Source organism: Schistosoma mansoni, assembly GCF_000237925.1.
Source record: "Schistosoma mansoni, WGS project CABG00000000 data, supercontig 0207, strain Puerto Rico, whole genome shotgun sequence".
In the NCBI taxonomy this organism is placed as follows: Eukaryota; Metazoa; Platyhelminthes; class Trematoda; order Strigeidida; family Schistosomatidae; genus Schistosoma; species Schistosoma mansoni.
In genome coordinates, this window is record NW_017386079.1 from 329,502 (window position 1) to 343,287 (window position 13,786).

General features: G+C 35.1%; 1 protein-coding gene across 2 annotated transcripts in view; it reads right to left on the reverse strand.

Moving 5' to 3' along the window:
* Positions 1-961: 961 nt before the first annotated feature.
* The window catches only part of Smp_098370.1 (ubiquinone biosynthesis protein aarf(E.coli)/abc1, putative), a gene marked incomplete at its 3' end in the record, with an annotated part of 14,274 nt that continues 1,449 nt past the window's right edge, over positions 962-13,786 (reverse strand). Inside the window, exons 3-9 of one of the 2 annotated variants that reach the window (XM_018792998.1) lie at positions 10,970-11,233; positions 8,526-8,711; positions 7,332-7,487; positions 7,022-7,157; positions 5,645-5,822; positions 4,178-4,366; positions 962-1,230 (exon numbers count right to left, since the gene is read on the reverse strand). In XM_018792998.1, coding sequence (XP_018647189.1) covers positions 1,095-1,230; positions 4,178-4,366; positions 5,645-5,822; positions 7,022-7,157; positions 7,332-7,487; positions 8,526-8,711; positions 10,970-11,233 — 1,245 coding nt within the window. The remainder of the gene's footprint in view (positions 1,231-4,177; positions 4,367-5,644; positions 5,823-7,021; positions 7,158-7,331; positions 7,488-8,525; positions 8,712-10,969; positions 11,234-13,786) is intronic. The other variant, XM_018792987.1, reaches the window with a different exon arrangement.

Sequence of the window (13,786 nt, forward strand, 5' to 3'; positions counted from 1 at the left end):
AACGCTGGAAGTGGATAGGATACACATTTAGGAAAGCACACAATTGCGTCACAAGGCAAGCCCCCACATGGAATCCTCAAGGCCAAAGGAAAAGAGGAAGACCAAAGAACACATTACGCCGGGAAATGGAGACAGACAGAACAAAAACTGGATAGGACTAGAAAGGATGGCCCAGGACAGAGTAGGTTGGAGATTGCTAGTCGACGGCCCATGCTCCATTGGGAGTAACAGGCGTAAGTAAGACGGATTATTTTGAAAATATATTACTCTCTAGCTACTAACTCCTTAATAACATATAAACCATACTAATATTTACTTAAAATAGAGATTTCTACCAGTACTGTAAAGCTAGAAGTAGACAACTAAAAAGAGACCTAATATACTATATATATGAAAATCGAAAGCAGAAAACGCAAAACGTTGTCTTCTGTCAACTGTATAGGTTGAAATTTGTTGGAAACTTAAAACCATAAAAATATTACTACTGTAGTGAGCAAGAACACGTGTGGGGACAATCGAATGTATTCAGGCACAAATTACAGACTATCTCACTGAATTCTGATATCCATACAGTAAACAGTTGATTTGCAAAATAACAATCAATGATCTCAATCTAGACTGTTTCTTCTGCAAATATCAGTCCATCTTCTCTGATTTCATTGTTCATGCATTTTCATACCGATTGTGCTTCGTTTTCATTCTTTCCTTATCGATCTTTTGCCGAAACACATTCTATGTCTGACCATTACCATATACTACTTATATGGATGTAAGTAGACCATACTACACTATCACCAATAAAGTGCGGATCAATCGATACAAAAACATCTTTTTATCAAATACACTAATCAATTATTCGAATGAAACAAATGTTATATTGTGCTCCTTATTTTTGGAGGTGACTGTACATGTGTATATATCTATCTATATCTATATCTATAAGGTTAAGAACAAAATAAATAGAAAACTTTAGATCGATTAAAAATAAAGAAACGAAAATCAATAATGATTATTTCCTTTTTCTTTTCCACAACAGAATTGTGTTTTCTTCTCTTTGTGTGTGCGTGTGTGTGGGTGTTTGATCGGATTAAAAATTAAACGTTAGCTGATAATACTTTAGGAGTTGCAGCATTATATAATGATGATAATTCTTTGATATCAGGTACTTGACCTATAGCATATAACAATTGATAGAATAAACCTTGAATCCATATATTGAATGTTTCATATCTATGGGATGAAACAAAGTGAAAAGAGATAGAAATTAGTAATAATAACAACATAGATTATAGATAGTGAACTAGCCGATCACTGGTACTAACTGAATTGTATCTATCTATGTTAGAACAGTCAATAATAAATCGTAATCATAGCTTTATTCAACATGTTCAGTATAATATGGAATTTTTGGCATTACAATAAGTTTCCCTTAAGGCCAGACTATAATTTATGGACGACCTTTGAACGGATTTTAAGTGACCTTGAGAAACTTCAGTCAATCAAAAGACAGTCAGTATAGAGTAGGAATATATTATACAAAACCAAAATATTAGAATGATTACACTTCTTTAACATCGTTTGAAAACTTTTCAAGGTCAGAAAGAGACTCTTTGGTTTTGAAATCGTAATGCATACGGTACAGGAACTCATCTATATAACTCCATAATTAGCCGGCGTCTAGAGCCATAATAAGGTTTCACAACGTCTAGCAGTCATTTGAACGGCGCAATCACAAATAAAAGAACTTATCAGTTGTAGTCGCTAAACTGTGAAATCCTCACTGAAATCCGTTATGAATCGATGGTACGTGAGCATCGGGTATTGGAACAGGCGCCATGACCTTGAAACCGCTCACTCGCTTCTGAATAGCTCATTCAAAAATTATAATCTCGACGATCCCTTTTTTATCACCTTTTGGCAGTATAAAAGATGTGCTAGATACGATATTGTAGAACTTTTTGTACTTTTGTCATATACAAGGAGGAAGATGTGAATGATTAATCTTTGGTAAAATAACACTTGACAGTAGTTTGCAAGATTTTAAATGTCTATCCACAACCTTGTTCGTAATGACATTAAAATATTAACCATATACTTTATTAATTACTTTTATCACTCTCTTTATGCCATAGCGAAATCTTTTCAAAAATCAAAGAGATAATAATAAGAAACAGTGAGGAAGAACAAGTAAAATACAAGAATTTACAGGTCGTAAAAGTGAATATTAAATGGTCAGTCAGTCACAACGTAGAACTTCGTACGTACGTATGTACATCAGTTCGAGTTGTCATACCACATTAGCACAGAGATCCAGTTGTCGATTCAAATCCCATAGTAGTAGAAGTAGTAAGAGTATAAGCATTAATGTGAAAGATTAGGGTTTGAAGATGTTATTGAATAAGTATAATCCAGAGAAATAAATTTGGAAAGAGAAAAAATATAGAGACATGAAGAATTCCGAAGATTAGAATTTGGTAGAACATAAAGAGTGGTTTCACTTTCGCCATTGCAAACGATTTTGAGCCATGTCATTCAAGGTCTCTAACCGTCGATTGCTATCATTTCGCCGATCCCAACCAGGTAGTCTACACCTACCAATATGGCTCAGTCCAATTGTACTAAAAATATGTACCCTCAGTATGTAATAAATCAGACAAAAACCTTTCTTACATATTAATAAAATATGAGATCAGAAGAAAAATTTGCATTGAAAGAAATATCATTTGAAGGAATCTCCCACAATATAAACTTCGATCTCAGACTCAAGTTAAAAGTTCAGTTTTTGGAATGATTAAGTTGTTGAGGATACTAGATCCCCAGAAATCACTTGCGAAACTTTTTATTTTTGCTTTCAGTTTGTATTTCCCACTTGGAAGGACCCTAAATATCATTGGTTCGCCACCTCTTTCAATATGCTATTTTGTGACGTTTCGAAAGGACCTTTTTATGCTATATATATATATGCATGCTTGAGTTGTGTGCTTGATTGTTCGTGCTTCTGACTTCTTGTGGAATATACCTTCCCCTCACCTGAACATGGCCTTTTTCTAGTTAACAGCGCTGTCATTGTGTCGCTGATCCTTAGTTCCGTTAGCCGATTTTAGGTGATCTGGTAACTTCTTCAAACATAGCATAAATGTTGAAAGAAAAAAATAGACCATCGTACAATGAGTGACAAGAACTAATTCATCTGAAGGGGATTTTGAGACAAAGAAACTGAAGTGCATAAAATAAGGTCATCCGTATATTTAACAAGTATTTTTCGTAGATGGTAGACCATGCGAAAATTGAAAAAGGAAGGAGAGAAAGAGCAGTTCCTTTTGACATACAAGTACTTTCCGCAAAGTACAGTACGTCCTCCTCCAGAAAATTGAGAACAAAGCCAATTGATTATACAGCTCTCGGTGTCAATTCTGGCAAAGTTGTTTAATAATACTGATCTTGGAATAGAATCAAGGCAGACTTATGGTCTAGGAATGTGCATCATTAGCTTACAAGAAATAAGTTCAATCCTTGTACATGGTAAATGAATTTGTAAGTAACTAATAAGTCATCGTCTTCCCATTTCATGCTAGATATAAAATGAAAGACTGTGAACAGTCAGTTTAATATAAAAACAACGGACCCTATTTGTTGGGTCGGCTTCCGGAGAACTTCAACGGAGCCTCCAGAGGCCCAAAAGCAGCCGAAGAGCCCTAGCCAATCAGAGTATGACGGAACATTCTAGAATTTCAACGTGGCGTGCTACTATTGGTTGGTAGAATAATATGTCGTTAACGGATTGGCTGAAATATGATGTTGATTTAACAGACGCTAACATCTATAAATACCCATGATTTTCTGTACAAGAACGAACCTTGGAGTAAAGTATTTTTCTCTCATACTTGCGTCTTCTCTCTGGTGTTCAAGTCGCTGAGTAGTTCTAGTCTGTGGGTTACCAGAATAGCTTAGGAAAACGAATATAACGTTCAATCGACAAGACATCACTATTTAACATACTTGGCTTATGCTTCCCGAAAGTAATCTTAAGTTATAACATAACATGCATGATCTCGAATCATTTACACGAAATCACATAATAGGTAATCATGTGGCATAATAATAACAATAATCTACGACCACAGGATAACATAAAAAGTAGATTGAAGAACAACTCATAAATATAAAAGAAACATACTTTAATTTCCAGTGATATCTTTGAAGTGTTATATTCACTCTTAATCTATCAATCCATGACAGAGGAATTAACTTTCCAGAATATGATGTTGTAATTCTACTACCAAGAATAGCACTATCTATCATTAAAGAGTGACGATCAATTGGATCACCATGAGAACGACATATAGAACGAATAAGATTTAAATTTCTACAATTAATAATTGAACAATAAAAACTGTATCAATGCACTCAACTATATGAAAGCTATTACTAAGCAACTATTAGTGATGTAATTCAATTTGAAACGGTTCGAATTACCCCGTTAATCATATTTTTGATTGAAATTTAATTAGTCTTAGTTGGTATATGGGCATCCTGCAAAAGTTGATATTGAACAGCAACATTCTATCAATATCAAGGATATCCATATACCAACTAAGATTGATCAAACTTCAGTCAAAAATATTAACAACGGGATCATTCAAACCATTTGAAATTAAATTAGATTTCATATCCGTTTGAAAAGTGAGTAACTATCTGGATTCAGTAGATATGTAGATAATACGATGGCGGTCGAAACAAACAGTACTGGGTTTGAGTCCCGAAGTGAACATTACCTCTGGGATGCAGGTACATCCAGCCGACGAGTCCTAAATAGGACAGAACGCGCGTCCTGGATCCTATTGCTAGCCACATTTGATCTATTTCCATTCTAACTATAGTGATGATTAACTTTTAATTTAGTTATAGTAAGTATGATGCTTGAAATCGATAAAGATTTTGAGTCAGCACTTGAATTCGAAATAGCGGTTAAACAATAAGTGTAAATACATAAACTACATAATCTAATCTCCCAGTTAAGTGTTGTGCCTCACAGTTAAGTGACAATGAATGACCATCGTAATATTATCATGATACACTTAATCCTTATGCTTGTTATATATATTCTGTCATAGCTTGAGATATCATGATTGTGGAGTAGTAACTGATGACAATTAAGTATTTGCCATGAGAATGACTTTCCGCCACTTTGAGGTAGTTTTAATGAAAGTTAGATGAATGATTCTGTGGATCGAACCGAAGTTAATGCAATATCAAAAGTAAAAGATTTGTCCACAACTATGTAGAAAGCCAGCTTAGTGATGAAGATATTACACACTTAACCGCTAAATCGCAGGTTTGAGTCCCGCCCCGCCAACTTCTGTTCGGGTAACTGGGTAAATATAAGTAACCTTGACACAAAGAGTATAACTTAAAGCCGGATACATGAATCTGTGTACTTAGTAAATAAGTAATATCATCAATGTGAAGTCGTGACAATAGTCTGTTTGGTTGTGTCTATGACTGTGGTAGGACTTTCGCTAAATATTCAAATAATTAACTATAAATAATATGGAATAAACTGGTCGACCAAACTTATTAAAAAAATTATATACTCCACATTGAACATTCTTCTAATTATTTCACCTTGATATGAAAAACTTACCTAATAAACAGAAGCATTGGACGTGGCATCTGTTCAAGAACTGACATGACTCGATCAAAATGTTCGATTGCAGTAGCTCGTATATAAGCCTTATCAGCTTCCGAAAGTTGAGATGGTAACCTGAAGGTTCGACGACGCCATGGTCTTTGTAGAATAACTTCTCCGAAAGTAGACCAATCTAAGTAGAGTAGTAAAAAGTGAGCTTATTAGCCAGAAACAATTTATCAACTCTAAAAAAATTTGAATGTAATGGAAGTAAATTAGTTGTCTATGGGTCAAACAATAGAGCTTTTCATCCATATATCCAAAAGTTAGGACAGGAGATCAATACTTGTATCTTTAAACATATACGATTCTAACGAACTTAATCCAATATAACATTGAGATCAAGATAATGAACATAATTTAAAAGGTTTCAACACAACTCCGTAGCTAGGAGCTATCTTAAGTGCTTAATTTTGAGCTACACTTATTGTGTAGATGGGGGCTGAATCAGTCAACTATTTTCCTCACACCAAATAACTGAGTTCTTAAACTATTGATACACATATCTTTGAAACTATAGTATCCACAATCTAATTTTCAATTACACCAGTTAACTTTGGTCACTTAATTAATTACTTACGCATATTATTCTTGTGAGAGTAACTTTACCGGTCTTCACTTGGAATCGATCTGTCAGCTGTTTTTCGTGCACGACTTTGCAGCGAAGTCGTCTTACAAATTCAGTATGGCAGTGACAACCTTCTCAGGTACATCATAACACAGAAGAAGGTTTCATAAGGTTTTCCTATCCACGCTCCCAGATGCTTTCTCATAGTCAGGGAATTCGATGTATAGTGACGACCTCCATTCAAGTGATTGTTAAACAATGATCCGTAGTGTCGAGACTTGGTCGGTACATTAGTTAACGTTGGTAGTATACAAGTAAACACAATATGCACAATCACCTAATTACTGAGTAGTGGACAGCATCACATTTATCTAGTCCTTCAATGCTAATTAGGATCGAAAGATTAGACAATGTAAAGGTTATTATTCAGTGGTCAACCAATTATAAATACTCCAGTCCTGCAAAGGAGGTCAGTTTCAGCCTGAGTAGCTTAGTGGTAACATCTCAGATTGCCAAGCTGAGTGACGCGGGACTGATGTTACCAGGGAGCACCAGTTCCCTCAGGATTACAAACACACCTTGTTGGCAACTCCCGAATAGCACGAAACCTAAGTTAAGGGTTTCCTAATGACTACCTTCAACCACCTAACAAATAGGATAAAAAGTAAATAAAGGAATTAACAACAATTTACACTACAACACTTTCAATAATCCAATATAAATTAAAATGAATTTGAAAGGAATTAAATTAGGAATATTTTTACCTTCAACGCCCAGAAATGAGGAAGCCTCTTTCATTGTTGATTCATTAGAGTCTAATATAGCTTGATACATTCTACACAGAGCTTTACGCTTATCACACGGTAATGTATCATATAGACCATGATCTAAAAGTACTAACTGAATTTCAGTAGTATTTCGACTTGTATTTGGATATGTAAATAGTTTACGGTTAGGATTTTTTAATTTCTGTGCAATACTAATAGGAAAATAACACAAAAATCCAATCCATAATATTGCATTAGATATGATGTATGGTATACAGTGAATTGATGATTTAATTTTCTGGAAAACATTTAATTTAATCTGAGGTTTACGTCGTACCAACAAATTGCCTGGATGAGGATCAGCATGTACAAAACCGGTACAAAATACTTGATGACCAAATGCACGTATCAACAGACTATCTAATTCAGCTAAAGAGAAACCAGCATCACGTAGAGCAGATACCTGAATAGAATAAAGAAACCATATCAAAAAATTATCACTTATCTTTGTTTATAAATGAATGAAACAAAAATGAAGTGATCAGTGAAGCTTAAATATGTCGAATGTGAGGCAGTTACTCATCAATAATATTAGAAAATGATTTTACGATATAGCGAATTGGTCAAAGCTTAAACTACAGGATACCAATTTATTTGATCTGAAAGTTAAGAGTTCGCAGTAAGATTTGAAGGTTATGGGTTCTGTCCCCGATGACGGTGTAAGCGCTCACCATTTACATACTTCATGTTAGGATGAAATGGCTATTCAGCGCTTCTTGGCTTTTAACGGTTGTTTAACTAAGGTCATTTCGTGATGTACACTATAAACCAGACAAGTTGGGCGATATCTCAATGATGAGTGAGACACTCTAAAACTAAATAGATGGGGTAGGGTTAAGACTTGTGTCTCACTGGTTGAACGTCGTGTGTTTTGACCATAGAGCAATCTATCCCATCATAAATGTTCAGGAATAACCTTGATACAAGTGAATGGTTATGCAATTTTGAATATAATCTTCACTTTGCTATTATCATATTATTTTAACTGATTCATTTTTTTAATAATGTTATTTTACTCTTCAACAAGCACTTGACTTGAGTGGACCCAACTCATGAATCATGAAGTGGGATTATTTAAAATTTAAGATACCGAATCGATACATGTAGATGGATGCAGTCAAATAATGACAGCGGCATATCAGTAAAATATTACTGCTACTACTATGTACATAAGATATCAGAGATGGCTTTCAATCTGGATCCATTTTCCTCCAATGTTACAAATTATGTTTGGTATTCTTTCATGGTTTCTGATCTGTTAACAAAACAGTTTGAAATGTCTTAACTATTTTGGTAAGTATTCTGTACCCGAGATTACTTTTGTGGAATCACATTTATAAACTTCCTCACTTAATGACAGTTTTGTATAACGCAGAAGCTAGAAATTACAATCTAAACAAATGAAATGCTACGGTGTTCAATAGATCACAATACTACTCACTTGATTAATTTTAATACCATCGATGAATTCAGCAGTAAGAACACGTTTACTAGTAAGTTTCCGATCAACCCAAGGTACATGGACAGAGCCATTTTTATCTAAAGTTCCAAGATCTGATAAATCGATAGAACATTGAACAGAATTGTCTGCTTCATTTTCAAAATCAAGTTCTTTGGCTAATGTTTCCTTTAAAAAAAATAATGAACGAACAGGTGAGACGATTTTGTAAAAAATTAAGAAACTCTGTAGATAAACATGAAGTATACTCCTGAGACAATCAGGATGTAGGAAGAGACTTCAAGGTCATGGCGTCCATATATCAATCTAGAATGACGTTTATACCACCACATAAGACCAGAGTGTTGACCATGCATCATCTGACGACCAAGTTTTGGTAAACATTATTACATAACTACAAGACGTCTGACTGCCGAAGAGAATATTCATATGTGGATGCGAAGATGAAATGACGGTGTATGAGTGTACAGAAATACGAGACGAAGCGACGATTCTCTCTAATGTTTGTTCAGGTTAGATGTTGTGTTAAGAGCTAGGGATGGCGTAAGAAGTTTAGCTTACTGCTATGATTAGAAGTGAGTTAATATTAGGGTTAGAACTAGGATTTAGAAGTAGGGCATATTATTAGAATTAGAAGTCCGGGTATGTATAGACTAGCCCTTAATGTTGACAATCAAGCTAGATCCTAACTGGAAACTCTATAGCCAACTTGAAAAAAGCTTATTGATCAAGTAGAAACAAAACATATATTTCATATTATAATTCATCCATTAGCATTTATTGCTCTCTGATTGGTCAACACGGGTCAGAATCTCAAGTAAACCGCTCTTCTTAAAAAAAAACAAGTGTTTAACAAGTGGTAAATGCGATCAAAAATGACATTTGAACTCTTTGTTTTACTTTTAAAAAACTAGCGAAAAACACAATGCACCAAAATGACTGTTATTATTCCTATTTTCTGCAGGATTGCCTAACTTTCTGATTATTTGAACTTTACCCTTTGGATGCATGTGACATTCCTCAACGAGATATGCATGCTTCAATTTAAAATCATAATAAACTATTTTGGAGTAGTGGATTAGCAATTGAAATATTAGATAACCAACAATGGGATAACCGATTCGAAACCTATTTCATGTACTTTGATCATGGCAGACGCCGTATAGTGAAATAAGCTCTTGCTTTTTATTTTATTTATTTATTTAAACACATAAATATTGGTACAAGGAAGCACCAGATACATATGCGCCGCACAAATCTCATTCGACTTGTGTGAGGGCTGTGATACTGCCCAGGTGCCCAAACTGAAGCAGGTGGTTTTCTTAAGGGGCCACACCCCGAGCCTTTCACCTAAAGGGCTGATCCACAAGGCAGTAGGGCATCGTAAGGAGATGAAGTCCCATGGTAGTCGGTGACCAGAGATTGATTCATACGCCATTTGTTCCCTCAGGATACTGGAACCCATGTGGACCATTGGTTTGGAATGAGGGTTTCCCAACTCCCCTAGGTGGACTCGCCGTGTCCACCAACCCACTTAAAATGCCGGACATTCGCTTTTCGTAAACAACACCCCTGCCACGAGAACGCAGTGAACAGGACAAGCTCTTACACAAATATGTGGCCTAAAGCTTGGTACATGAAATTATACTTGGTTACTGATTTGCACTACATTAAATTGCACACTTTTAACAATATATATACACTAATCTTGATATGGTTGAAAACAAAATAATGAAACGTAATGAATGCACCAAATTTTATACCAGTTATATGATACTTTTTTTTCCTTTACTTCTACAGATTTACAAGTCACTTCATTCAACTAAAATATTTTACACGACCAATTAGTGTGAATAGTTAAATGTACATTTGGTGTCATTATGCTCTGTTTTCTTTACATTTGTTAAACATCCAAAAAAATTTGTCCAACCAAGAGGAAATTAACAAGAAGTGATATTTACTTTTACAAGCCCTTACATGGAATCCTGAAGGTCAAAGGAGAAGAGGAAGACCAAAGAACACATTACGCCGAGAAATAGAGACAGACATGAGAAGAATGAACAAAAACTGGATAGAACTAGAAAAGAAGGCTCAGGACAGAGTGGGTTGGAGAATGCTGGTCGGCGGCCTATGCTCCATTGGGAGTAACAGGCGTAAGTAAAGTAAGTAAAAGATATTTACTTTTCAGTAAAAACGGGCGTTATGGAATTCGAGCTATGAATGCTACTGGTAAATATACACTGCAATTATTAGTCTCATAATTTGTATGTTAAATTACGTATTAATTAAGTGTTGAGTGTTATTACCATTTTCCCTGATCAGCTTATGAAAAAGTATATTTGTCAAACACTAAAGTTATGAGTTTTAATCCTTAGATGTAGCTAACACTGCAAAACGACTCATTTTAATCAATGATAAAAACTTACACGCATATCTTGTAAAACCCAAGCAAATCCAAAATTAGGATGCATTTTTTCAACTAATTTTAAAAGTAACTCAAGAGTTGCCATGTCACCATCAAATCGATCACGTAAATCTTCATACTGAACCTTCACTGCAACTTCTTCACCATAATGTGTAACAGCACGGTGTACTTGAGCTAAACTAGCTGCAGCCAATGGTTTATATTCAAAGCTGGCAAACAGTTCAGTAGGTGGCTTGCCAAAATCTTCCATAAATATACGATGTATCTGTGAGTGAAAATGAGTTAATCAGATTTCTAAATACTACTATGAACGATATAGTCACTTAGCACATAAAATTATTGAAACGGAGTGAATAGAAAGTTACTGTCATCAATTGTTAAAAGGTACAGAGCAATTATACAGGACAGGTAGAAAGAAGCGCCTAGCTTTATATTTCTCATTTACTTTAAGGTTTCTGCTACAAACTTATACTGCTGAAATATAGACACGAAAAGATAACTGGTTATATACATGCACCTTATAAATTCAGAGGTACTGAAAGCAATCTCATATCTGAGACTCTATTATTTTTATTCTAGATGAGCTGATTTATTCTTCAACAGTTAGAAGAATTCGGTAATACAGAAACAAAGAAATTTTCTTGTGAACTCTCAAATGATTATCCCCAAATGGCTAAAAATCTGATAAAGAATTTCCCCAGATAGAGTGATCACGCTTAACAAAATATATGGGAGATGACCAAGAAACAATTAACTGAACGTTTAAAAAACTTGTATCGAATGTAAGCAATTAATGTCCTAGAAAATTACAGAAACGTATTATTCTCACTGCAGTAATTGAAGCACGATTCCTAGTCGGAAAAATTTTGATCAGTGAAGAATGGAAGATGGATAATTTAGTTTATTCAGAAGCACAAAAATGAATGCAAAATAAACTAAGTAGTTTATCTCTAAATCGAGACCAATATACGGGAATAAAAGCTAATCAGTTCTGTGCTTGAATGCATTTAGCCATGAGATTTTGTTACAAAGAGCTCAGTAAGTATGTTACAAATCTAGCATATACTAATTAAAATCTACATTTTACTTTGCAAAATAAAGTTTTCCTAACACATCAAATAATTCTGTCAGACAACTTAGCCATTTCGATCAATATCCGTTAATCGGACGAAACATATTACCGAATTTAATACAACACGTAGATAAAGTAACACTAGACAAAAACAAATAAAATCATGTCCTTTTAAATTCCCCGCATCGAGACAGCGAATATATGAAATTAGGATTCCCGAGGTAAGAGAATGACACTTTCCATTTTTGGGGAAGCGATGAAGTGAATACTGTCACAGTAAATATCCGTATCCTAATAGTCTTGAAAGCTAGGTTAAGCGTAAGAGAACACTATTACATTGAAACTTCACGATTTTGAATTATCGGCTCCGATCCTAAGTGCCATCATCCAACTAAATTCACTAAGTTACAAGGTTATAGGAGTTCTCCTGGAATTTGTTTTGTTTCTTTAAACGGTGTGAAATTACCAGTGTGAATTCCTTCAAAGTCCTTATCTCCCGTACATATTTAAAATGCTATTGTACTAGTTTGTGATGCATCTTGATGACCCCGTAGTATGAAGATTATGATAACATACTGATGACATCTAACACAAAATCTCGAAATCGAGATGAAGTTGTAAAACATCAAGTGATGATATTCCATCTTACTTTTAACTTAAGGCCTCATCGTATGAACTGATCTAGTTTTAGTCCCAGCAATGTAGTAGGTACTATTTTACAGATAGAATTCAATGGAGTCAAATATAACTTAGTCAATCGGTTATACGCAACGTAGAACCTGATACATGTGTAACCATTTGAAAGGTCACATAGAATATGGCAAGTCGCCCGTCATGTAAAAGATGACAATCCTAAAATCAGTAAATAGTCCTAAAGCATGTATACAAGAGCATCAGAAATGAAGAAACACAAAGTTAGAGCTGGTAATGTGGGAGTAAGTTTTTGTTTCTGTTTATTTGTTAACTTACTTCAGGCTATTCAGGCAGCTGAGTCCTTTGCGGTAATTTCAGAGGACAAGAAACCTACTTTAGATTGCAGCCAATGGCCATTATTGTTGAAAGTAGGTAACTCATAACCACCCTTCAGACTCCTAGAATGTTCATCTTATGAATGTACGCGAGTGTCATTTCGAGGCTGACACAACAGGCTACTCACCTTTACACAGACCTCTGGATGAATACATCAAGTTTGTCTGAACCATCTCTGTAACTTTTAAGGAGTGGAGTCATCAACCTCGACAAGCCATGCAACCCATCATCTCATGAAGTTGTTGCGTGGGTGAAAAGAGCCCTTGGAGTCAACAAAACCGGTCATAGTGGCACTTTAGACCCCAAAGTTTCTGGTATGGCAACTTCGCTCTTAATGCCTCAGGTTGTCTTATTGTCTGTATCGATCGTGCTACTAGGCTTGTAAAGTCTCAGCAAAGTGCTGGTAAAGAGTATGTATGCATATTTAGACTTCACGAGTCCGTGGATGAGATCAAAAAGATACAAAAAGTGAGCGGTTTCTAAACTTATTAGAATTTTTGTATCGCGGTTGACACAAGACTGACCTTTGTCCCTTATTGATCGTCTACAGGCTGTAGAAGGGCTGACTGGAGCATTATTCCAGAGACCCCCGCTAGTTGCTGCTGTTAAGCGCCAGCTCAGAGTTCGTACAATATACGAGTGTAAACTTTTGGAGTATGAAAAAAGTAAAAATTTGGGTAAGTCTTATGATCTTGCTCCACTAAATTTAGGGCTAAT